The following is a 24,304-nucleotide window of genomic DNA, read 5'->3' on the forward strand; positions in this document are numbered from 1 at the left end:
TGTCATCATAATCATCACCACCACCATTGTCATCATAATCATCATCATCATCATTGTCATCATCATCATCATCATCACCATCATTGTCATCATCATCATCATCATCATCATCATCATCATCATCATCATCATCATCATCATCATCATCATCATCATCATCATCATCATCATCATCATCATCATCATCATCATCATCATCATCATCATCATCATCATCATCATCATAGTTTAGTTGTAACAGAAAATCTTTCTTCTACAGCTGTGACAATGGCCAGTGTATTTCGGCAAACAAATATTGTAATTTCAAAGAAGATTGCAACGACAAGTCAGATGAGAAGTCATGCCCAGTAAAATGTGACTTTGAAAAGGGTGAATGCGGATGGAAGGACACTAAACTGGGTGATTACATTGATTGGACTCGGGATTCCGGTGGCACTCCAACACCTCACACTGGCCCCAGTATTGATCATTCAAAAGGAACATCGGCAGGTAAGGTGAACGTGATGTGAACGTGATATGTGCACGTCGGGAGAGCAGTATATCTCCCATATATGTTCCCGCGGTTTAATACTTTTGATGTAAAATTTTTTATTGTAATTTCCTGTCGATAGCTACGGGTTCAGAACATACTGTGGTTACTTTACCATCGTGGAAAACCTGTGAAAAAACTTCAACCATCATCAGTCAACCAATCAACCAAACGAGTTTCTCAACATCTCTAGGGTTATCCAATTGAGTACCCGGGTGTTTTTAACCGGGTATTTGCGTACCCGGGTGTTTTTAACCGGGTATTTGCGTACCCGGGTGTTTTTAACCGGGTATTTGCGTACCCGGGTGTTTTTAACCGGGTATTTGCGTACCCGAGTGTTTTTAACCGGGTATTTGCGTACAGTGTCTTCAACTTGCAATCTTTCGTCAATTTAGGTCACTATGTCTACGCAGCTGTAAAGAATAGAACTGGTTATTACGCCACACCACGCTATGTGAGTCCGCGCTATTACAAGGCCAGTAAAAGTTGTAAATTCCGCTTTTACTATCATATGAACGGAACTGCGTCCGGTTCTTTGAGTTTTAACCTCTGGAGGAACAACAAAAATACATATTTATGGGCTGACTATTTCAAATTATCGGACGAATGGAGAAATGCAACCATCGACTTACCACCTTGCATCACAGACTTCCAGGTAGGCAGTTGTTGTGATGATGATGATGATTGTGATAATGATAGTCATGCTAATGGTAATTTACTCAATTTTTCTGCTAATATTTTGATATCCCTGTTTTAAAACCTTTAAAACATTGTTCATTAATCCGTTTCGCCAGGTTGTTTTCGAATCATTCAACTTTCTGGGCGATGACGGTGATATTGCGATTGACGACGTGGAATTCATCGACTGTGCTGAACCAGCACCAGAACCTGCCAAATGCTCTGGCGCAAATAAATTTAAGTGTGCCAGCGGCCATTGCACTAATGTTACGAATACCTGTGACTTCACTCCTGATTGCTGTGACTATAGTGACGAAACTGATAAATTGTGCTCAAATTACTACAGGTAATAGTTTAATATTTATTCCGTGTCGGTAGCTACCCTCCAGGGACCGGTTGTACGAAGGATTGGTAGCGCTATCCACCGGATAGTTATTTTTCAACCGTTCTAAAAATGCTTGAAAAGCAATAAAATTTCAGCTTTGGAACGACGAATTATTAAAGAGAATCCTCAATTTAGGAATACTAAGATTTAATTAAAGTTATACTCAACAACAAGGCGATTTTAAAGCAATTGAATATAGCGCTATGCAGACGAACAACCGGCCCCAGGGCTTTTGTGCCCTTTTTTGTAGCCCGGGACTAAATCGTCGCGCTGTTAAATCCTCCTTTGAATCTTGGTGAAAACCTAATATTCTACTGATATTTTAGGGTAAATTTCGAACACGGCGCTAACAACTTCACTCAATCATTCGACGATGATTTCAACTGGGTCAGACAGAATGGATATACATGGTCGTATAACACTGGCCCTAAGTTCGACCACACAACCCATACTCAGGAAGGTAATTATCCGATATAGCGAGGGTTTCTTTGGCTAGTTTTCTTTGGGGAGATGTCTTTAAAAGCGATAAAACGCATTGAACCATCATCATCTCAGAAAATCGAAATACAGTTTTATTTTGATGTCTTGCTTTATTAGATAATTTATTCTCTTATAGGCTACTATATGTACATCGAATCATCGAAGCCTCGTAAAGTAAACGAGACGGCGTTGTTGGTCTCGCCGTTGATGAAATCTACCCAAATATGTTACATGCGCTTCTTCTATCACATGCGTGGAGATCATATTGGTACCTTGAACGTTTACAAAAAGGTTGGTAACGTTAAGAAACTGATGTCAACTGAAAGTGGTCATGTTGGAAGCAAGTGGATGAAGAAAACGATCAAAATACCCCCGTCATCAGCCGGGTTCTATGTAAGTTTTTTTTTCATTGTATCGTTCAAGTAGAGTAATTTATCATTATAAAGGTTCATCTCCTATTAACCTAGTGTTTCTAACAAAAGAATCGTAGACTAACTGAATTACTTAGTTAGTTTTTATTGCTCAGTATTACTACAGGAGGAAACCTAAACTAAACTAACTTTATTTATACTGGATAGCTCTATCAGTTCTAAACTGTTCTTCCTAGAGGTCCAGTAAGGATCATCTCTTATTGATCCAGTGTTACTACAGGAGGAAACCTAAACTAAACTAACTTTATTTACACTGGATAGCTCTATCAGTTCTAAACTGTTCTTTCTAGAGGTCCAGTAAAGATAATCTCTTATTGATCCAGTGTTACTACAGGAGGAAACCTAAACCGTTCTAAAAGTTCTAAACCGTTCCTCCTGGAGGTCCTGACCCAGTGTTTCTAGAACTTTGTTCCTGTAACTTTACTTAATTTTTTCTGCTCTTTTAGATTATTTTTGAAGGCATAATTGGTGTATCCTATCGAGGAGACATAGCTATCGATGATATTTCATTCACACCAGAATGTCAACCTGTTATCAGTAAGTGTTAAATTATATCCTTGTAAATTAAATTCGCTCACGACAATATGATATAAAATAAACCAGCGAAAGATTGAGGCATAGGCACTCTTTTGCATTCGTCAGAATGATAATTGCATTCAACTTATCGTGTAGTCCAAATAGGCCTTAAGAATAATTAAAGCATACAAGTTGTTCGAAAATGTGTAATATGTCTTTCAGTAACCACAACACCAACGCCTAATCCTTGTTCCAACGGAGGATTCCAATGTAAAGGCGATAAGTCTTGTGTATCGGCCAGCTACAAATGCGACCAGAAATCAGATTGCAAAGACGGCTCCGATGAAAGTGCCGATGTTTGTGGCTCTCCTTGTACGTTTGAGACGGGAACGTGTGGATGGAAGGAAGCGAAGCCAAATCATTTTGATTGGACACGATTCCATGGTTGTACCGCCCAGAGTAGAACTTGTAAAGATGCAACTGGAAATTCTGCAGGTAAGCGACTGTCTGACGAAGTTGATGGGTGCATGCTAGTGTGATGATTGATGGTGATAATAATATGATGGTGATGGTAGTGATATGATGGTGATAGTGGTATGATAGTGGTATGATGGTGATATGATGATGGTGATATGATGATGGTGACATGATGATGGTGATATGATGATGGTGACATGATGATGGTGATATGATTATGGTGATACGATGATGGTGATATGATGATGGTGACATGATAATGGTGATATGATGATGGTGATATGATGATGGTGGTATGATGGTGGTGATATGATGATGGTGACATGATGATGGTGATATGATGATGGGGATATGATGATGGTGGTATGATGATGATGGTTGTATGATGATGATGGTGGTATGATGGTGATGGTGATATGATGATGGTAGTATGATGGTGATATGATGATGGTAGTATGATGGTGATATGATGATGGTGGTATGATGGTGATGGTGATATGATGTGGTATGATGGTAGTATGATGGTGATTAATGGTGCTAGTGGTATGATAGGTGTATGATGGTGATATGATGGTGCTAGTGGTATGATGGTGATATGATTATATGATGGTGATATGTGTATGATGGTGATATTAGATTAGCAGTAATAATAGTGGTATCAAAAGGCTTAATAGTATTTCTCACACTTGAATGAATTTCAGGATTTTTCATGTACCTCACAAGTCTTACTGGCATCTCAGGCAAAGAAGCAGTCTTACAGAGTCCGTTGATTCAAAAGTCCTCACCCAGCTGTGAGTTCGAATTCTACTACAAAATGACGAACACCTTGGGAGAAACACTTACTCTGTATTTGAACACGCCCTCGACTAACAGGAAGCAAGCCCTCTGGTCAAGATCAGGTAAATTCATCGCGTGAATGTTTAAAAGTTTACATTTAGAATTCCACGAGAAAACGTTATTTCAAACACAACTTTAGCAACATTGTATCAATGTTTAAATTGTTCAATCGGTTCTCAAAGAACAATTTGTAATCATTTAATACTGTATTTAATTTCTTGCAACAGGTCGACACGGATACCAATGGCACAAGAGTATGGTGAAGATTGGAGGCCACAGCGTACCATTTACTCTGACGTTTGAAAACAAACACAGTGGTTCATTTTCGGGCGACATAGCGATTGATTCAGTTACAATGAAGAATTGTGATCAAACTTCAGGTTGTAGTGGTAAACAGGTCCATAGGTAAGTTGTTCCCCCTTTCAATGTTGGGTAGTTGGTAGCAATATGTTGCTTAGTTGGTACCGTTTAGTATGTTTGTCGGTTGATTAGCAGGTGATTGGTTTTGTTGTGTTTTGGTGGTTGCTAGATTGACCGGCTGGTTGGTAGATTGGCCTACTGGTTAGTAGATTGGTTGGTAGATTGGCCTACTGGTTAGTAGATTGGTTGGTAGATTGGCCTACTGGTTAGTAGATTGGTTGGTAGATTGGCCTACTGGTTAGTAGATTGGTTGGTAGATTGGCCTACTGGTTAGTAGATTGGTTGGTAGATTGGCCTACTGGTTAGTAGATTGGTTGGTAGATTGGCCTACTGGTTAGTAGATTGGTTGGTAGATTGGCCTACTGGTTAGTAGATCGGCCTACTGGTTGGTAGATTGACCTGCTCCTTAGTTGATTGGCCTACTGGTTGGTAGATTGGTTGGTAGATTGGCCTACTGGTTGTTAAATTGGTGCACGTGTGTTCTTGGTTGATTTGCTTGGTTATTGTGTTGGTTATTTCGCTGTATGCAGCCTGATTGGTGTGTTGTTCGGTGAATGTTTCAGTCACTCGTGTGTCCTTTTCGCAGTTGCTTTGATTGTTAGTTTTAAACATAAATTTTTTAAACTATAGCTGCAGAAACAACAAAAAATTCTGCTATTCTGACGATCAAGTTTGCGATTTAACGGATGATTGTGGAGATGGTACTGATGAGAGATCATGTAAAAATGTAAAATGTAACTTCGACGCTAATTTATGTGGATGGAAAAATACTCAAAACGGCGATGATTTCGACTGGACTCGAAACAAAGGTTCAACTGCATCCTTGGGAACTGGACCTACCACTGATCACACTACAGGCAAAGGTATTTTGATGATTAATTAACCTATCAACTAGCCCGTTATTGACATGGTTAACAAACTCAATTTATCTTCCCCTAGGTTACTACATGTATACAGAGGCCACAGGTCGACGTCAAGGTGAAAAGGCGTGGTTGCTAAGTCCGCCAATGTCGGCTGGTACAAACGGAGCATGTACCCTACGAGTTTGGTATCACATGAGAGGATCAAGTGTACAAGATCTTAATATATGGTATAGGACATACATTGGCGGACCTCTGTATTCCGTGGCAACGGCATCTGGTAATTTGGGTGACGTCTGGCAAAAATTAACAGCGACTATTAACTTGGGAAAGAGAACAGGACGGCAATTTGAAGTAATTATAGAAGGTAAGGAAAGACTAACTATCCACAAGTTTTATGGTAGTTTGGTTGGCCATTACAATGACTAATAGTTCCACTGATATCTCAGGCGTGATTTGGGAAAATTTGGGCTGCCTATGATGATATTAAGAAAATACATTTAATATCATCATTTAATATGAAACACATTGGATCGGGGAGTGAATAAGAGAAAGCTAAATCGTTCTCAAGAACTCGATGGAAACGTCAAATATTACGGCAAAACAGTAGTTCAATGTCGTTTCACACTTCTGGAAACATTACCGAGCCATTACCTTGAACCCGAGCACCGTGATAGTTCATAGTTGAACTTCACTTGCTCGCTTAGTAACCCTGTCTCTGTAGAGCCCTGATTTCTAATTTATTTATGTGAAAACTGACAAGAGAACTGACGTTTAACAATAATTGTTAGGCGTACGAGGACGTGGTTTCCAAGGGGACATAGCTATTGATGACATCAGTTTTGGAGGCAACTGCAAGCAATCCACTGGCATTATTCCAACATCAGAAGCACCTCTCACAACGATAGCTCCAACTCCTAAACCGAACACCTGCAAAGCTCATGAATTTGGATGCTGGAGAGACGCAGTTTGTATTGACAAGACTAAAGTTTGTGATTTCAATCTTGATTGCAAAGATAATTCGGATGAACGTTTCTGCCGTGAGTATTTTGAAATATGAAATAGTTTGAATTCAAATGTATACTTTATAAACTATACTGGACAGCTCTATCAGCTCTGAATTGTCCATAGTTTTGATGGCGATAATAGTCAAGGCCGACACCTGTAGCATTTCTATCTTTATTATATGTGGGGCTGACACTGGATTAAGGATAAACTTTTGGATGAAATTCATCTCAACAGCATCATATCGTAATCTGTCTTCATTTAGCGGCCTTGTGCACCTTTGAATACAGCAGATGTGGCTGGACAGAGTCTACGCAGGATTCTCCACAATTTGACTGGAAGAGACGCAAAGGTAGTACGCCATCGATCGGCACTGGTCCTACCAAAGATCACACGACAAACTCAACCAATGGATACTACCTGTATATTGAGGCCTCGTCTGGTGCAGCGTTCCAATATGCTCAACTTATCAGTCCATTGTATAGAAAGGTTAGCATCATCATCATCATCATCATCATCATCATCATCATCATCATCATCATCATCATCATCATCATCATCATCATCATCATCATCATCATCATCATCATCATCATCATCATCATCATCATCATCATCATCATCATCATCTATAATTTCATTACTATCCTCCTCACTGCAACTATCGGCTGATCTATGATTTTTCTCTTCACAGTCTTACACAAAATGTGCGCTGGAGCTCTGGTATCATATGTATGGACCAACAGTCGGATCGCTTTTTGTCTCTCTGAACATTTCAGGTCAGACCACGATACATTGGAGCAAATATGGCGACCAAGGTGATAAATGGCGGAAGACTACTGTCGGCATTGGCAAACAGATTAAACCTTTCCAAGTCATCATCGAAGGTATGTTTTACATCAGCGCTGGTGGTGAGCTCCAATAGCTAGCAAAACTTGAGCTCGTCGAAAATCTCTTTCTAGAAATTTTATTACCTGTTTGTTTGTGCCTGCTTTTTTATTTTTAATCCAGAAAGTCTGAGAGAAGTTAAACTAACTAACACAATTATTGCTTCACATTCAGCCACCCGCGGACAAGCATTCAGTGGTGATATTGCGATAGACGATCTTAACTTCGTGAACTGTGGATTACCATCAAAACAAACGTGCGGCTCAGCGAAAAATACATTCCCATGCAAACGGGGCGGTTGTATCGACCCTGAATATAAATGTGACTTTAGCGACGATTGCGGGGATTACACTGACGAAGTAACAAACATTTGTCGTAAGTTCATTGTCTCCAACTAATTTCATTGTTATAATGTTGGATAATTTGTAAACTTACCACAAACACCCGCGCCTGGGATGCAACCTCGTATATAAAATACTCGTCTGTGCGATTTCTCTTCATGCGTTGAAAGTTATTTCTTGATTTCAGGTAATTATCCGGCCAGATGCACCTTCCAGATTGACGGTCAGTGCAAATGGAGGAACTCAGATGAGGATGACTTCGATTGGCAACGAATCAAAGGTATGTTGATGTTAAATACGAATCACCCCTTGTCTGCATTACTACCACCTGCCAACCAGCCTAAAACAGCTTCTACACACTCTTGGGACATGATGTTGTTATTCTTACAATCACGAGCGTAGGAAGCACGTTTAAGTTGGTGGGAAATTAACCTCTGGGGAACTTGCCTTGTGTAAAGGGCATTTAACGTTGTATACTGTTAAAAAAACTTACATAATAATGACACAGTGAAACCAGTAAAAATAGTTCTATATCATTGATTTTTCCAAAAAACCTCAATCTTATCTCAAGGCAAAAGGACTTTTTTTATAACTTTTAGGGGGGGGGTTGACCCACCTTACCTCTTCCTGCTGGGTCCTACGCCCCAGCCTATAATATACCCCACCTCTATTTTTTCAGGTGCCACAGCTTCAATCAATACTGGACCAGAGTTCGACCATACGAACAGTGACGGAACTGGTTACTACATCTACCTTGAAACGTCATACCCACGTCGCTATGGTGACAAAGCTTGGTATATCAGTCCTATATTCCAAGCTAGAAATAAAGACGACAATTGCAAGCTGCGATTCTTTTATCATATGTATGGAGATACGATTGGTCAGCTTAATGTCTACATCAGAAATTATGTGAATGGTACACTAGGAAAACCAGTGTGGTATATGAGGTAAGTTGTCGCAAAATATCACTTAAGTAACAGAGTGTATTAGAATCTACAATATTTTGCAGATTGCAATTCCCCTCATTAGGCCTTGAAAGACTGTTCCAGGAAGAACAGTTTAGAACTGATGGAGTTTAGGTTTCCTCCTGTAGTAACACTGGATCAATAAGAGATGATCCTTACTGGACCTCTAAGAAGAACAGTTTAGAACTGATAGAGCTATCCAGTTCTATCCAGTATAGATAAAGTTAGTTCAGTTTAGGTTTCATCCCATAATAACACTGGATCAATAAGAGATGATCCGTCTAGGAAGGACAGTTTAGAACTGATAGAGCTATCCAGTGTAAATAAAGTTAGTTTAGTTAAGGTATCCTCCTGTAGTAACACTGGATCGATAAGAGATTATCCTTACTGGACCTCTAGGAAGAACAGTTTAGAATTGATAGAGCTATCCAGTATAAATAAAGTTAGTTTAGTTTAGGTTTCCTCCTGTAGTAACACTGGATCAATAAGAGATTATCCTTACTGGACCTCTAGGAAGAACAGTTTAGAACTGATAGAGCTATCCAGTATAAATAAAGTTAGTTTAGTTTAGGTTTCCTCCTGTAGTAACACTGGATCAATAAGAGATGATCCTTACTGGACCTCTAGGAAGAACAGTGTAGAACTGATAAAGCTATTCAGTATAAATAAAGTTAGTCTAGTTTAGGTTTCCTCCTGTAGTAACACTGCATCAATAAGAGATGATCCTTACTGGACCTCTAGGAAGAACAGTTTAGAACTGATAGAGCTATCCAGTATAAATAAAGTTAGTTTAGTTTAGGTTTCCTCCTGTAGTAACACTGGATCAATAAGAGATTATCCTTACTGGACCTCTAGGAAGAACAGTTTAGAACTGATAGAGCTATCCAGTATAAATAAAGTTAGTTTAGTTTAGGTTTCCTCCTGTAGTAACACTGGATCAATAAGAGATGATCCTTACTGGACCTCTAGGAAGAATAGTTTAGAATTGATAGAGCTATCCAGTGTAAATAAAGTTAGTTTAGTTTAGGTTGGTCTTGTAGTATGTCCGGAACAATGAGAAGCAAACTTAATAGAAATCAAACAATTATCCCTTGCTGAAAACTGTATGGATTTTGCAGATCTAATCAAGGGTCAATTTGGAAACGTGCCTCTGTTCTTCTGAAATCCGACAAAGCCTTTGAAGTTGTCATTGAAGGATTCGTAGGGGATGATTATAATGGCGATATTGCACTGGATGATCTATCTTTCACTGAAGAATGTTTATTTTCACCATTCCAACTACCAATACAGCCAGACATTAGCGGTACTATAGCGCCAACTAACCCCCATTCGTGTAGCCCACTCCAGTTAAACTGCTACAGATCAGGTATGTCATTTGTATTTCAATACAGTCAGGTATTTCAGTCGGTGAACTACATCAACTGAACTGTAATACAACTGGAACGATAACGGTTGTCAATCCCGTTAATCTCTTAGGATCCACAATGTGCGTCTCGAAACAAAAGAAGTGTGACTTCGCCAGGGATTGCCCAGGGGGGGAGGATGAAGATACTTGTGTTAAACCGACCACAGATTTCACCAGCGGAAATATTGGTAACTGGCTGATCGAAGCGGCAGAAAAGTCTGGTGGAAGCACCCGAAAGTTGCTGGCTGCGACGTATACTTGGCAACCTTATCAGGCTGATGACAAAGACGATCCTAAAATTGACCACACACCCAATGGTAGGTAATTGGTCAGGGGTGTATTGGAAGGCAGAGTTAGGGAGTGTCCTTCTCATGTTAAGAATCTATGCCCAGTTGGGGAATCCTTTCGAAGTTCGACTTTTAGCGACTCAATTTAAATCATAAGAGCCTCGCCATACGAAAGCCACATTTGTACAAACATATCCTCCTGCATTTGTATTGTCAACGTAAATAAAGTTAACAGTCAAGTATATCAAGTTTTACATACATTATTGAATGACTTTTAGTCGGCTCTCCTACGAAGTCATCCAATAGCCGTGCTCGCTCTAGCTAAGTTTACCTCAGCAGCAAGTCCCCTGCAATGTCGGCAATAGAAATAATTTTAAACGTCAATCACAACTCTTCTTTCCAGGCGCTGGCTGGTATCTTAGGGCTGACGCTTCAGCAGCAGATTCCAGTGGTAGCGTGACAACCCTGACCACTCCCACCATAACATCAACTGGACCTCAATGTACCATCGAGTTCTGGTATTACATGTCTGGGTACAGCGTGGGCACTCTATCTGTGTTGACCAATGATATCACTTCTAATGTTCTGTGGTCGCGTACGTCTAACCAAGGACAACAGTGGTCAAAGGGGATGGTAAAAATTGGGTCAAGACGAAATTTCCAGGTAAAATGTGATGTGATTTGAAAACTCGACAAGTTTTTCCATCTATATACGTAGCCATTAATATTTTCTCAATTACAAACAATATTAAATAATCTTGTGGTAGCCGCATGGCTCGCATTTCCTACATTGAGTTTTTTTTACTGCTAAAACGACTAGGAATACTTCTAGCTAAGTTTATCGACTTCTGTTAAAAAGTGGAAGGAATGCGTCAATGTGACACGTATTTTTCTCAGAACGCTTTACCTCAAGACGGCTTGAATTGTTGTATAGAACCGTCTTATTACAGTATTATTTTCCAGAACGCCTTACCTCAAAATGGCTTGTTGTATAAAACCGTCACATTTCGGATAATGTCATGTTATATCTCATAAGGTAATATTCCAAGCAAAGGGCAGTCGAGCTCAGAATAATGACATAAATCTGGACGATATCAAGTTTATCAACTGTGAAACGATGTCGATCGAAAGGCCCTGCAAAGCAAACACTGAGTTCAAGTAAGTTTTCATTCGAAAGTGAGAGTCTTTGGTTACATAATGAGTGCTTTTGCGAGCTTGTCTTGATTATTATAACGTATAAATTCTGCCTGTGTAGTAATAGATTTAGAAGAAAAGAATAACACTGGATCAATAAGAGATGATCCTTACTGGACATCTAGGAAGAACAGTTTAGAACTGATAGAGTTATCCAGTATAAATAAAGTTAGTTTAGTTTAGGTTTCCTCCTGCAGTAACACTGGATCAATAAGAGATGATCCTTACTGCATGGACCTCGATCAATTTGATGAGCAATGTTGATTACTATCTTCCAGGTGTGAACTTGGTGGTTGTACCAACGTGACAAGACTTTGTGACTTCAGTCTCGATTGTATGAACGGGGATAATTCTGACGAAAGAAGCTGTGATAAGTATCCTGGTCGATGCGATTTTGAACACGGTCTTTGTGCATGGGAACAAGACTCGACAGATGATTTTGATTGGACAAGGAACACAGGTTATACTCCGTCATCATCAACTGGACCGTTGATTGACCATACTCTTGGTAAATCATCAGGTGAGATTTCTTCTTTCTTTATACGAGTGTTTCATATCATGTCATGTTCCAATACGTTTTAGTAGTAGGACTATTTTTATGGTATTTTTTTCATAAAAAGATTGTAGGTTGCTTTTCATAAAAATGATCCGATAATTATACGATTGATTTTTCAAGGTCACTATTTGTATACGGAAACATCATGGCCGCGCAAGCAAGGTGATCGGGCACGACTAATAACGCCAACCATAAAATCAGAATCAAAAGACTGCAGGTTGCGTTTCTACTACCATATGAAGGGAGTCGATATCGGTTCATTACTGGTTTATGTCAGAAAGAGTTATAATGATTTGGCAAGCAATAAGATAGTGCTGAATATTACCGGTGAACAGGTAAATAGCTTACTTTATACTTGTAGTTCATTTGAGGGAAACCTATCATAAACCTACCATCTATTTATCTCCATTTTGCCATTGTTTCTAAGGATTCAGTGATGACTATCGCTATATTGATTCAGTGTTGATACAGGAGATGTCTAAACTATTTTCCCAGAGCCCGGTATTTTTGTTGCAGATATTTCGCGAGAAATGTATATAAGTCGGGAGAAAGAAACGTCGGAAAAAAAACCCTAGCAGTATTTAAAACTTCCCTTTTTTCATCCAGGACGATTTCTGGCGCCGTATTGATGTGCCAATCTCTTCTCTGAGTGAGTTTGAAATCGTCATCGAAGGCGTTCGTGGATCATCGTATGCTGGGGATATATCCATTGATGATGTTTCTCTTACTCCTGGTTGCATAGTCTGTCCTAAAAAATGTAACCCAATTGATGGTATGTACTGTGGTATACACATATCATCGCCATTATCATCATCATCATCATCATCATCATCATCATCATCATCATCATCATCATCATCATCATCATCATCATCATCATTATAATCATCATCATCATCATCATCATCATCATCATCATCATCATCATCTAATATTCTAATATTCTAATATTTTATCGACGTCATCAACCACCATTATCGTCAAAATACTTCTCATAATCACTCGTTATTCTTCTGTTCTAGGAAAACCAACACCAACACCATTCGGTCCTCACACCCGTCCTTCAAACTCCCCTTGCACCCCCACCCAGTTCGCATGTCAAAACCTTAAATGTGTCGAGCGGGAACAGGTTTGTGACTTCAGAGACGACTGTGGCGACAATTCTGATGAAATTCCTTGTGGAACAAGCTGTACCTTCGAAGATGATTATTGTTATAAGGGTTGGAGAAATCCCACGGGATCAGATAATACGGACTGGGCTCGAACACAAGCAATGCCTCAACAAATCAGCACCAGCCCCAAAATTGACCACACCACAGGAAGTGGAAAGGTCAGTTGAATATTAATCCGCTCTACTAAAAATAGGCTACAATGTCTAAACTGTTGTAAAATAAATGAGAATACTAGGGTGCTCTGGACAGTAAAGTAAATAATATAAAATGTCGTCCCTGACATATAATGGCAGCCAACGACGTTTGTTATGATACTTGCTTGAAGTAAATATGCTTACAACTTGTTCGGAGAAAACCATGAAAAGTGCGAATACAGTTTTCGTCTCCTGGGGCCGGTTGTTCAAAGGCGTTCAGCTTAAACGATGGATAAGCCAAAGTTTAAAAATACTCTGATACATCTTGTGAATGACTGAAACTACATCTTGTGCATTAAATATATACTTCCATTGAAAATTAAACTATTTACATTGAAATATTTCAGCTCAGTTGCTCAATAAATGGATGCAGTTATACTTAGTTTAACATTGTCATTACGTCATATCCTTATGTCACAGCATTGTCATTATGCCATATCTCGATAGGGTCATTACATGATCTTCAAATCATATCGTGGTAAAGAGGGAACAAAAGCACAGTTGATTTCCTATCGTTACTATGCTTCCCATCCACATTGTATGATGTCATTCTGGTATTACCTGGACGGTGAAACAGTCGGGTCTCTCAGCGTCAAACTGAAGTTGGAGAATAGACAATACAAAGAATTGTACAAGCTTACCAAAAGCCAAGGAAAGTCATGGAAGAGTGCCAATGTCTCCATTGGACAGCAAAAAGATTTCGAAATCATTTTCGAAGGTTCTTCGGGTACATCGTATTTGGGACTGATCGGATTGGATGACATCAAGTTTTACGACTGTTTCGCTGGTTAGTTGTAATCTTTGTTTTTATTTGATAGAGGCGTAGCTTGGAGCGTGGATCAATAAGAGATGATCCTTAGTCCTTACTGGACCTTTAGGAAAAACATTTTAGAACTTTTAGACCCAAAAAATATTTTGCTTCACTTAGATGCGTCGAGACCATGCAATGAAAACGAAGTGAAATGTCAAGGAACCAACAGTCACTGCATCAGCAGATTCACCAGAGTTTGTGATTTCGTGAATGACTGTGATCAAAAGGATGATGAGAAAAATTGTGGTAAGTAATTTGGTTTATCGATGAGAAGACATTGTCTTCTTCTGGTGTATGTGAAAGTCCCAATGAGCTTCGCTTGGTATAATGTGTATGATTCCTGGTCAAAAGAGAGTTATTTAGAGGTGAATTGTTTATTTCAACAGCAAAAGAACCATACAACTGCAATTTCGACAAAGACTTCTGTTCTTTCGAGAGCCCTGGTCCTAATAAGTGGTCTAGGGCCAAGTCATCTTCAACTGCAGGCACTGGGTCCGCATCTGATCACACCACTGGTAAAGGTAAGCCAGATTGTGTATTACACACTCAGAATTATTACAATCCTTACTGGACCTCTCGGAAGAACAGTTTAGAACTGATAGAGCTATCCAGTGTAAATAAAGTTAGTTTAGTTTAGGTTTCTTCCTGTAGTAACACTGCATCAATAAGAGATGATCCTTACTGGGCCTCTAGGAAGAACAGTTTAGAACTGATAAAGCTATCCAGTATAAATAAAGTTAGTTTAGTTTAGGTGTCCTTCTGTAGTAACATTGAATCAATAAGAGATGATCTTTACTCGAGCTTTACGAAGAACCATAACATTACAATTTTTAGGTTCGTTCGCTTTCATGAATTCGTCTAAAATCAAGCCATTTGATAAAGTAACTCTTCGACTAAAAGACAATAATGTTGAAATCTTCCCGCCTGGTGATGGAGTGTGTATCATGAGGTTCTACTACAAGATGTGGGGAAGTTTACACATGGGCCAACTCCAATTGTTTATGGTCACGAAAGGAAAGTTATATGATATTAAGAGTGAAATATGGAAGACGAGAGGTATGAATGCGATGTTTTTACGTGAACTGTACAAAGATATGTTATTGATACACCACATTCCACGGGACGGTAAAACTCCTGTGAAGCTCTTATGTTTAATTCGGGTGATTTTGTTGCGACTTTCGTTGCGATTCTCTTTCAACAGATGTGAACGATTGATCAGGTTTTGGATGTTTAAATATGAGCACTTGTGCACAAAGACTTTATAATTATCCAGTCGTTCGCATCCTTTTAAAACAGAGAATCATATTAAAAAACACAGTGTGAACCGTTATTTCCAAGCACCGGCAATTCATAGTGTCCTTTCCCGACGAATATATCGTGTGACAAATGTCTTGGACATAATGAATTGCTGATTAATGCCGGGACAAGTGTGAACCTGGCCTCAAATGACCGACATTCACTGAAACGTGAAAGTTACAACCAAGTATATAGCCTCATTAATCATCGTTTTTTTCAGGCGATGCAAACAATGACAACTGGATAAGAATCGAGCTTCCTCTCGACTCAACTCGAAGTTTCTCCATCGAGTTCGTCGGGACCATGGGGTCTGGGGAGAAGGGTGATATAGTCCTCGATGACGTCAGCTTCTCACACGGATGTACAGTCGGAGGTAGGGTTGTTGATCTCTACGATAACTGGATAGCCTGTGGAATTTATTATTTCATTCTTACTCAATGCCATGCTGACTGTTGCTACTAATACTAGCCTGACTAGTCTAGTACTTGCTGCTTTGCAATGTTTTATTCAGTGTTTCACTTTCAACCCTGGTATGTGTCCAACCCTCAAAAATGTTTCACTTTCATCCCTCATCAATATCAGTTAAAATATCCTGCAAAGGGTGATGAGCGTATACTCTTGCCTGCCGTATATCTATTTGCCCCGATTGTGGTTGTTAGAAATTCGTATCAATACCATCCACACATACGTATTACCTTTGCGTAAATCTTGATAAAATCTATTTAACCTTATTTCTCTGTAGGTACCCCAGCCCCCCCGGTTACTCGTGGCCCGGACGCTTGTCCTAAGGACATGTTCAAGTGTAAACGAAGTGGTTTGTGTTTATCTAAGCGCTGGGTATGTGACAGAACGAAGGATTGCGATGATGGTTCGGATGAGACAAATTGCCGTAAGTTTCGGGAACTTTCGTAAAGAGCCGTTTTCTCGTCCATTTTGTCCTGCTGTTTTACATGCGATTTTCGTCTTTTGATGGATGCGAAGGAGTATATGAGTAACAGATGTTCAAATAGAAGCACTCGTATATATTCTCGTATATCAGAACAATCATGACTACTCGCTCGATTGCATCAATCAAAAGATAGAACCGCAACAAATATTATTGACGTGATCAGTAAGAAATGAATTCTTTATATTTCCTTTTCTATAGAATACACGACATCAGTGACACCAAGTAAGTGCCCAGATAGACCACATAACGTGTACTGTCGTTTTAAATATTAACTGATTATTGACCGCGCGTGTGGGGGGTCTGTACTGTGAAATATTTGATATACATGAATGCTTGGAAATATGGAACTTATTTCTCGTCTTGCTTTATTCTCTATATAATAAAAGCTATTACTTAACAAGTGACATCCCGGGGGAACGGATGTATGAATGAATGTATGAACTTTTTTGTTTTCATTACAGCCGAGTTTACATGTCCCGAAAGTTATTATAAGTGTAAGAAAACCCGAATTTGCATCCCCCGTCTTTTGCTGTGCGATTATCTCGTCGACTGTCCGAACTCCGACGATGAGCAGCAATCGTTCTGTAAAAACAGTAAGTTGCCGATTACTTTCACTGAATTCACCGTCACACGTTTTTTGAGTTTACGTCTTTCATTTGTAGGAACTGAGGATAATCGAGACAAATACTTCTGTGAGGGACTCGGCCAATTTTTGGACCCCAGCCTTATCTGCAATGGCCGTGAAGATTGCATTGATAAAGCCGATGAACTCAAATGTGATGGTATGCAGCTGGACTTTGCCTTGTGACTTATTAAGTCTATCAAACATGTAACGGAAAGGGGGGGGGTTGGGGTGGTATTTGCGAAGATATAAACCCCGTGTCTTCTTTTTAGGATGTCCTGCTGTTACACGTTATTGTCAAAACGGTACCACATGTGCCACAAATCCTGGAAAACCAGGAGCACCAACTTGCAAGTATGCCATAGCTCGTTAATTGTGTGATTATAATCATCATCGTCATCATCAATCACATTACCATCGCCATCATCATTATCACCATCATTATTATCATCGCCATCATTACCATCGCCATCCAATCATCATCCATCATTCGTCATCTCATCGTCATCATCATCGTCATCAATCATCATCATCATCATCATCATCGTCATCGTCATCGTCATCATCATCGTCATCGTCATCGTCATCATCATCATCATCATTATCATCATCATCATTATCACCATATCATTATCACCGTCGTAATCATCATTATCCTCATTATCATCATGATTATCACCACCATCATCATCACCATCGTTATTATCATTATCATTATCAACATCCACAACCGCCTTCATTTTTTTTCTACCAAGGTGCCCGAAAGACCGACGTGGAAATCGTTGCCAATTTGATATAGATTGGAAACCGTGCGTTAACAACACATTTTCATGCCGGGATGGCACCACCAATTGTTTATCAAATACGAAGATTTGCGACGGCAAGAATGACTGTAACAATAAATTTGATGAAAGTAATTGCAAGACAACGCTTCCAAGTAAGTTAACCACATTCATTCACCTCAATCGAATAGGCTCGACTTAAGGCCAGGGTGGGTTCATACTGCACTTAACCGATTACAAAAACAAAATAGATATGTGGGGAAGTCTTGTGTTGAAAAGGTATTGCATTGAACGAGTAGGTGTTTGTCACTTTTCACTCTGATCATGATGGTTCAACGTTCGTGCGATGTCTTAGTTGCATTAGCCAGACACCCAGATATTACTTTTTAGCAAAAAATGTCAACTGCGAAACTTTAACTATCGATAACCCCACGTTTTGTCAACACTTAAATTTTCTTTTTAATATTTGTCTCATTCCAGCCGCTCGTCCAGCAGCCAGAAAACAAGCTGAGAAAAGTAAGAATTTTACTATCCTTAATAAATCCACACTCAAATAATTCGTTGTTCGATACAATTAAGATCAAACCCTGCTTTGTTGAAACCAATCCAATTGATTGAAATCATCAAGTAAAAAAACCTATATCGCGAGATATGAAACCACTGATGATGATGGTTTATTATTATCATCTCCAGGAAATAAAACCGATTGGAATGAAATCGTAATCGATTTACCCAATCCAAATGAAGCCTTGGCTCTAATTTTTTGTTTGTTTCTTCAGAATCATGGGTCGTCCCAGTCGGAGTTGTTTGTGCGATTGTTTTAGTGGCAATTGTTCTCATCGCTGCTTACGTCGCTGTAAAACGAAAAAGGTACGTACAGAATCCTTAACTCTGTTAATCTCGCCTTCCGTTTTGCATTCATCATTCTTTTTCTACTTTTTTACTTCCACGAACTGTGAATCTTGATTGAACCATTTAATGCAATAGAGAGGATATCCTTGGTACGGTTTACGGGTACACTCTACTGGCCATATATATATTATTGCTCAATGTAAATCTATTGTTTAGATACTATTTTTTATGGCAAATTGCATGTTGTTTTTTTACGTCAAATCATGCTTGTCTAATGAGGCTAAAGTCTACTCGAAGAGAACTATCGAGAAAAAGTGTGAAGAAATTGACAAACATCGATGGAAATTCATTGAACAACAAAGGCTAGCGTACCCGTAGACTGGTGATCTCAATCTCCCTCTACTCTAGTGAGATCTCCATGACCATGGAATTCGCTCTATTCGTTTAACTCTAATGTATCTTTGTTTTTCTTTGAAGAAAAAAATTGACATTATTCTCCGTGTTTTATGACCCCAATAGGAACCAAGAAGGCGATTCATCAAAGTAAGTGTTCTTTCGTTCAGGCTCGATAGTCGATATTGCCTAATTGTGAAAGGCATTTAGCATTGAAAACGTTGCGGTGTGCAACTTATGTATATGTGACAATCCAGTAATGTGTACGTGTATGTATAGCTATATACTCGTGTGTACATGTATTGATTTTTCGCCCCTCACTCCTAGGGTCCCCCCAAGCGGTGGAGCCGTGAGTGTCTCGGAAGGAATTGGAAATCCAGTTTATGACGAAGACAGACCGCTGGAAGGGGTAAGTTGATGTAACACCTTGTATCCAGGGATGTCTATCTGTGTCCCAACGTGAATCCCAACTCTGTAGCTTCTCATATTCCCATTAAACAATTTGTATCCCCCTTTAATGTCTATCTGTGTCCCAACGTGAATCCCAACTCTGTAGCCTCTCATATTCCCATCGTCTGCTGGTTTCTCTGTACGAGTTCCCCAGCGGTCGATTCTGTAGACAAACACAGCATTCCTAAAAAATTACACTCTTCACAATTTTATAAAAACTCTTTTTTTCAGTTTTCCATGAGTGACGTTGACACAAATATGTTTGTATCTGATGATTCGTTTACTGTTCCGGTAGGTTTTCCTTTCTAGTCAGCAAAATTCTTATCGCCAAAGATATCAGTTTATACATCTCTCGTGCAAAGAACGAGACCATTTGCCTTGGACCAGAGGCGCTAGTCTCGTAGTTTTGCCCTTAAGTTCGTCCGGTCCCTTCTTGTTTTTTACTCCAAAGTTTTTCTCGGGTGTTTTTGACCTCATTATTGGTGCTAAAAAGCCTATTTAGTCCATTAGTTTACAGTCTTTCAACAAATTAGAGAAATACAGTGGTTTCAAACGGTAGAAAAATGTTCACGAAGATTTGTGTAAACGAAATGTAGGAGGAACCCTCAGCCTTGACTTTTGCGCAAAGGCCGAAAATGGTTAAAATCGTAATAACTTTTAAAAGATAAAAACTTGTGTAAGATATATCCGAACTATATTTTGTATATAGCTCGTTTACTCTTAAACCAATAATTTTAGAACGAAAAGGAGGGTGACGGTGGTACATCTATGGCTAATCCTCTATATCAAGATCCTTACTATGGTGAAGATTAGGGGATAAAAGTGAAATCTGCAGCCATTAAACACAAATTTGTATTTTTTAGCATTGAATAAACTAATTTTAAAATATGCAATCATCTGAAATTGCACAATAATTATAGAATGATTTAAGAATTTTACAAGTAAGAATTATTTCAAATACATATAAAATATTTTTATGAATACGTAATGTTAATAATTGAACCAGCGAATTAGCCTATACATGCCATCATAAGATTGTAATAATAAGGTCTTAGTGCAAAATATTTTATGATTGTAAGTTAGTTACGCACATGACGAATTCCTTGTGGACTGAATGCTTACCTTTATATGCTTTTTTTACTGTAAAAAAAATTGAAAATAAAATCTAAATTTCTGAGTTGTTATAATACATTGTTGTCCTTTTGTTACAATTCAAATTTTCAACAGAATTGCTGATCGGAACACCTGTACGTACTGAGTTAACCTCATATATCTCATTTGTACCACAGGATTAGTGTAAAAGGTATGACCCTCCTTCATTAGATATCGCTTTGGCAACTGCCAGAATGCTTGTGTGTACTAAGTTGCCTACCAGATAACTCAGGATTTCGCCTTTAAATAATTTCGCCGTTTGTGAGGATGTAGTAACGACATTGCATTGCCTCAGCGCTTCTTATCCACCTTTACACTAACAAGTAACACCGCTTACATTTTGTGAATTTTTTCTTTCTGATTCTTCGTTAATTGTAAGTAGTAAGTACGACGCACGTCGATTCTTTCTCGACATTCTTACCTGATAAAACCACGGATTCGCTAATCTGTCACTATCTAAGAGAGAGATAGCGTACAGCCAGTTGAAGTGGGACACTTTGTTTAAATGTAGTTTGGTACTCACCAGACAGCAATAGAAAGTGACGAGTTAAGTTCTACGATTGCTTACTCACAATTACAATAGCAACATTTTTTTTATAAGCTTTGCCTGACCGAAAACAATTTTACCAGCTAGCTTAGGCTCGCTCTGATAGGTATCTGATAAAATCTGATAGAAAGGCCTGGCACCCCTGCACGTCAACATCCATAGCAGTGCGAATTGCCAGTGTTCAAAAAGAACATTTACTCTATAGCCTATACATTTAACTTAGAATGCTCAAGCAAAGAAACTGATGCATGTGAATCTGAATTTTCATGGAAATACGTGATGACATACTTCATTATTACTTCACCATATGCATTTACTGGATAGTTGTGTCCAGGAAATTTACGGAAATCTGAGGAAATTTTGAGAATAATTAAAGCCAATCTATGAGCCAATTTAAGGAATTCTCATATTTGGTTGTGAGGCTCCTGGACCATTCCTGGTTGGAAATTATAAGATTGTTCCGTTTGTTCGATCTGAAAAATGGCTTATTTTCGTTATTTTCTGCGTGGAACTTTTTATTTCTTTGCTTTACCTGCATTTAGTTTAACCGCTTTGCAACTCACAAGAGCTGAAAGTCCCGACGGTAATGTAAAAAAAGCTGGGAAGATACCTCGAGTCGCAATCATTGGAAGTGGAATTGGCGGCTCTTCCGCAGCTCATTTCGTGAGGGAAATTCTTGGAGAAGATGCACAGATTTCTGTCTTCGAGAAGTCAGGACGTGTCGGAGGCCGGCTAGCCACCGTAGATATTTCTGGTGAAACCTTTGAATCAGGCGGGTCCATCATTCATCCCAGAAACTTGTACATGAAGAAGTTTGTGGAGTATTTAGGTGAGATGATGACTAAAGCCCTGGTCAAACGAGAATGATAGTTAATGAGAGTTTATGAGAGTTGCAACTCTCGCTTGCGTTTGACCGCGAACTCTCATACACTCTCGTGCACTCTCATCAACTCTCATCGACTTTGAACCGGTTCAAATTTTGATGAGAGTTGATGAGAGTAATCAACTCTCGTTCTCAACTCTTGTTCTCAACTCTCATCAACTATCATTCCCGTTTGACCAGGGCTTAAGACTCGTTCAGGGGTAGGTGGGAAGCAAAGGGAAAGGGGTGGAGGAGAGAGGGGGAATAGCTTCGCTTACTTTCACCCAGCAAGACCAGCATACTGCCCTTAACAGCTACATTTGTGACATTACATTTAGGTTTAGAGAGGAACACAGATACCGATGGCATATTTTCACTTTATGATGGTAAAGATATTGTTTTCTCAACCAGTTCATGGTCCTGGTTGACCTCTCTGAAACTTCTCTGGCGCTATGGTTTCAGTTTGGTAAAGATGGATCAGGTTACAAAAAGTCTTCTCAACAAGTTTGCAAATATCTACACACTGCAAGACAAGGGTGAATCATTTCATTCTGTGCCAGACCTGTTGCAAGCCATGAGTGGTAACGAAGAGTTTTACAGATTGACAAAAATAACTGCAAGGAAATATTTATTGGAACAGGGTCTCTCTGAGTTACTCATTGATGAACTTGTCACAGCCATAATGAGAATCAATTATGGGCAAAGTACCGAAGTGAATGCATTCACAGGTGTGTTGGTAATGTGTATATATTTTTATGTCATCACAATCCTTATATTCGCTTTCAGTCAAGATAAGACAAATTTTTTATCAATGCATCAGATATACAACATGGCTGGCAGTGTTTTGACTCGGGTATAATGTGAGTAAATGTAATATTCACTAAATTATCTAATTTTATTTGCCAGGTATGGTGTCATTGGCAGGCGCTGAATCAAATCTCTGGTCTGTAAAAGGAGGAAACTGGAAGGTTTGTGAAGGACTTTTAAACAAATCCTCCGTAATTCTCAACAAGAACACACAAATAATTGAAATAATCAAAAAATCAGACACAAAAGAGGACGGAAAGCCGTTGTACTACCTGCGAAGTGTGGAGTCCTTAATAAACACTCCATTTGATGTTGTCATTGTTGCTCTGCCACTTGATATAGCCCAGAATTTCATTGGTTGCAGCGAGTGTAGCAATTGGCCCATGCAAACTGAGCTGGGACAATTCCAACAAACTGTAGCGACTTTTGTTGATGGCAATTTAAATGATAATACTTTCAAGAAGGACTCAAGTGTGATTGGTACTATGGAGAAACCTGAAATATTTTTTAGGTATGATCATGTATATTTTATTCTTGTATGATTTATTTCAGTTTTACCAAACCAGAGGTTCAAACTGTCCAGGAAAGAAATCCTTTATTGATCCAATGTTACTAATACAAGAGGAAACCTTAACTAAACTAGACTTTTCTCTTTATACTGAATATCTGCTCATGACTTCTAGAGGTCTATAAGAATCATCTTAGTACTGTCAAATACCATGGTCATTTCAGTACAGCATGTTTCAATAACTTTTTTCTTTTTGCAGTTCCATTGGCAAACAGCCATCTGTGTACAAAGGCAATGATTCTGGAGCAGAAGGCAATGTATGGAAAGTCTTCAGCAGGAAGCCACTCACAGATGACCAAAAACACAAGCTATTTTCAGAATCTAAAGAGTCAAAGGAGGTTATTTGGTTGGCATACCCACACTATACACCACCAGAGAAATTTTTGTCTTTTGTTTTGGATGATGGAGTGTTCTATGTAAACACTATTGAATGAACAGCCAGTGCTATGGAGATGTCGTCATTGTCTGGGAGAAATGCAGCTTTACTAACAGGCAAGTATTTAAACAGGTTGAAACCAGTGCCTCCTGCCAGTGAAGCTCATCATGAATTATAACCTTTGCTTGGCTAAAATTGCAACTCAAAATGCACCGATC

At 39.0% G+C, this 24,304-nt stretch overlaps 2 protein-coding genes across 2 annotated transcripts in view; both read left to right on the top strand.

Moving 5' to 3' along the window:
* Nucleotides 1-20,961, top strand: part of LOC114523029 (MAM and LDL-receptor class A domain-containing protein 2-like) — a 68,945-nt gene extending 47,984 nt beyond the window's left edge. Inside the window, exons 89-130 of the mRNA XM_028543834.1 lie at nt 260-489; nt 925-1,184; nt 1,324-1,553; nt 1,919-2,052; nt 2,209-2,465; nt 2,950-3,040; nt 3,242-3,514; nt 4,198-4,395; nt 4,561-4,738; nt 5,384-5,616; nt 5,693-5,980; nt 6,405-6,653; nt 6,884-7,107; nt 7,313-7,505; nt 7,681-7,881; nt 8,035-8,127; nt 8,527-8,794; nt 9,931-10,178; nt 10,289-10,534; nt 10,908-11,167; nt 11,540-11,661; nt 11,976-12,217; nt 12,374-12,588; nt 12,860-13,025; nt 13,276-13,583; nt 14,067-14,406; nt 14,548-14,676; nt 14,817-14,951; nt 15,265-15,486; nt 15,947-16,099; nt 16,469-16,615; nt 16,874-16,897; nt 17,137-17,268; nt 17,338-17,457; nt 17,570-17,651; nt 18,053-18,234; nt 18,560-18,595; nt 18,859-18,949; nt 19,409-19,474; nt 19,652-19,733; nt 20,006-20,065; nt 20,513-20,961. Of these exons, the coding sequence (XP_028399635.1) occupies nt 260-489; nt 925-1,184; nt 1,324-1,553; nt 1,919-2,052; nt 2,209-2,465; nt 2,950-3,040; nt 3,242-3,514; nt 4,198-4,395; nt 4,561-4,738; nt 5,384-5,616; nt 5,693-5,980; nt 6,405-6,653; nt 6,884-7,107; nt 7,313-7,505; nt 7,681-7,881; nt 8,035-8,127; nt 8,527-8,794; nt 9,931-10,178; nt 10,289-10,534; nt 10,908-11,167; nt 11,540-11,661; nt 11,976-12,217; nt 12,374-12,588; nt 12,860-13,025; nt 13,276-13,583; nt 14,067-14,406; nt 14,548-14,676; nt 14,817-14,951; nt 15,265-15,486; nt 15,947-16,099; nt 16,469-16,615; nt 16,874-16,897; nt 17,137-17,268; nt 17,338-17,457; nt 17,570-17,651; nt 18,053-18,234; nt 18,560-18,595; nt 18,859-18,949; nt 19,409-19,474; nt 19,652-19,733; nt 20,006-20,065; nt 20,513-20,587 (7,483 nt within the window). The 3' untranslated portion in view covers nt 20,588-20,961. The remainder of the gene's footprint in view (nt 1-259; nt 490-924; nt 1,185-1,323; nt 1,554-1,918; nt 2,053-2,208; nt 2,466-2,949; nt 3,041-3,241; nt 3,515-4,197; nt 4,396-4,560; nt 4,739-5,383; nt 5,617-5,692; nt 5,981-6,404; nt 6,654-6,883; nt 7,108-7,312; nt 7,506-7,680; nt 7,882-8,034; nt 8,128-8,526; nt 8,795-9,930; nt 10,179-10,288; nt 10,535-10,907; nt 11,168-11,539; nt 11,662-11,975; nt 12,218-12,373; nt 12,589-12,859; nt 13,026-13,275; nt 13,584-14,066; nt 14,407-14,547; nt 14,677-14,816; nt 14,952-15,264; nt 15,487-15,946; nt 16,100-16,468; nt 16,616-16,873; nt 16,898-17,136; nt 17,269-17,337; nt 17,458-17,569; nt 17,652-18,052; nt 18,235-18,559; nt 18,596-18,858; nt 18,950-19,408; nt 19,475-19,651; nt 19,734-20,005; nt 20,066-20,512) is intronic.
* Nucleotides 20,962-21,654: 693 nt separating this feature from the next.
* Nucleotides 21,655-24,144, top strand: LOC114523253 (prenylcysteine oxidase-like). The gene is made up of 4 exons (XM_028544118.1): nt 21,655-22,302; nt 22,674-23,063; nt 23,242-23,653; nt 23,910-24,144. Exons 1-4 carry the CDS (start codon nt 21,954-21,956, stop codon nt 24,142-24,144), a joined length of 1,386 nt encoding a protein of 461 aa, XP_028399919.1. The 5' UTR covers nt 21,655-21,953.
* Nucleotides 24,145-24,304: the final 160 nt, after the last annotated feature.

This window comes from Dendronephthya gigantea, unplaced genomic scaffold (genome assembly GCF_004324835.1).
Source record: "Dendronephthya gigantea isolate DGI-Jeju-01 unplaced genomic scaffold, DenGig_1.0 000026F, whole genome shotgun sequence".
Lineage (NCBI taxonomy): Eukaryota > Metazoa > Cnidaria > Anthozoa > Malacalcyonacea > Nephtheidae > Dendronephthya > Dendronephthya gigantea.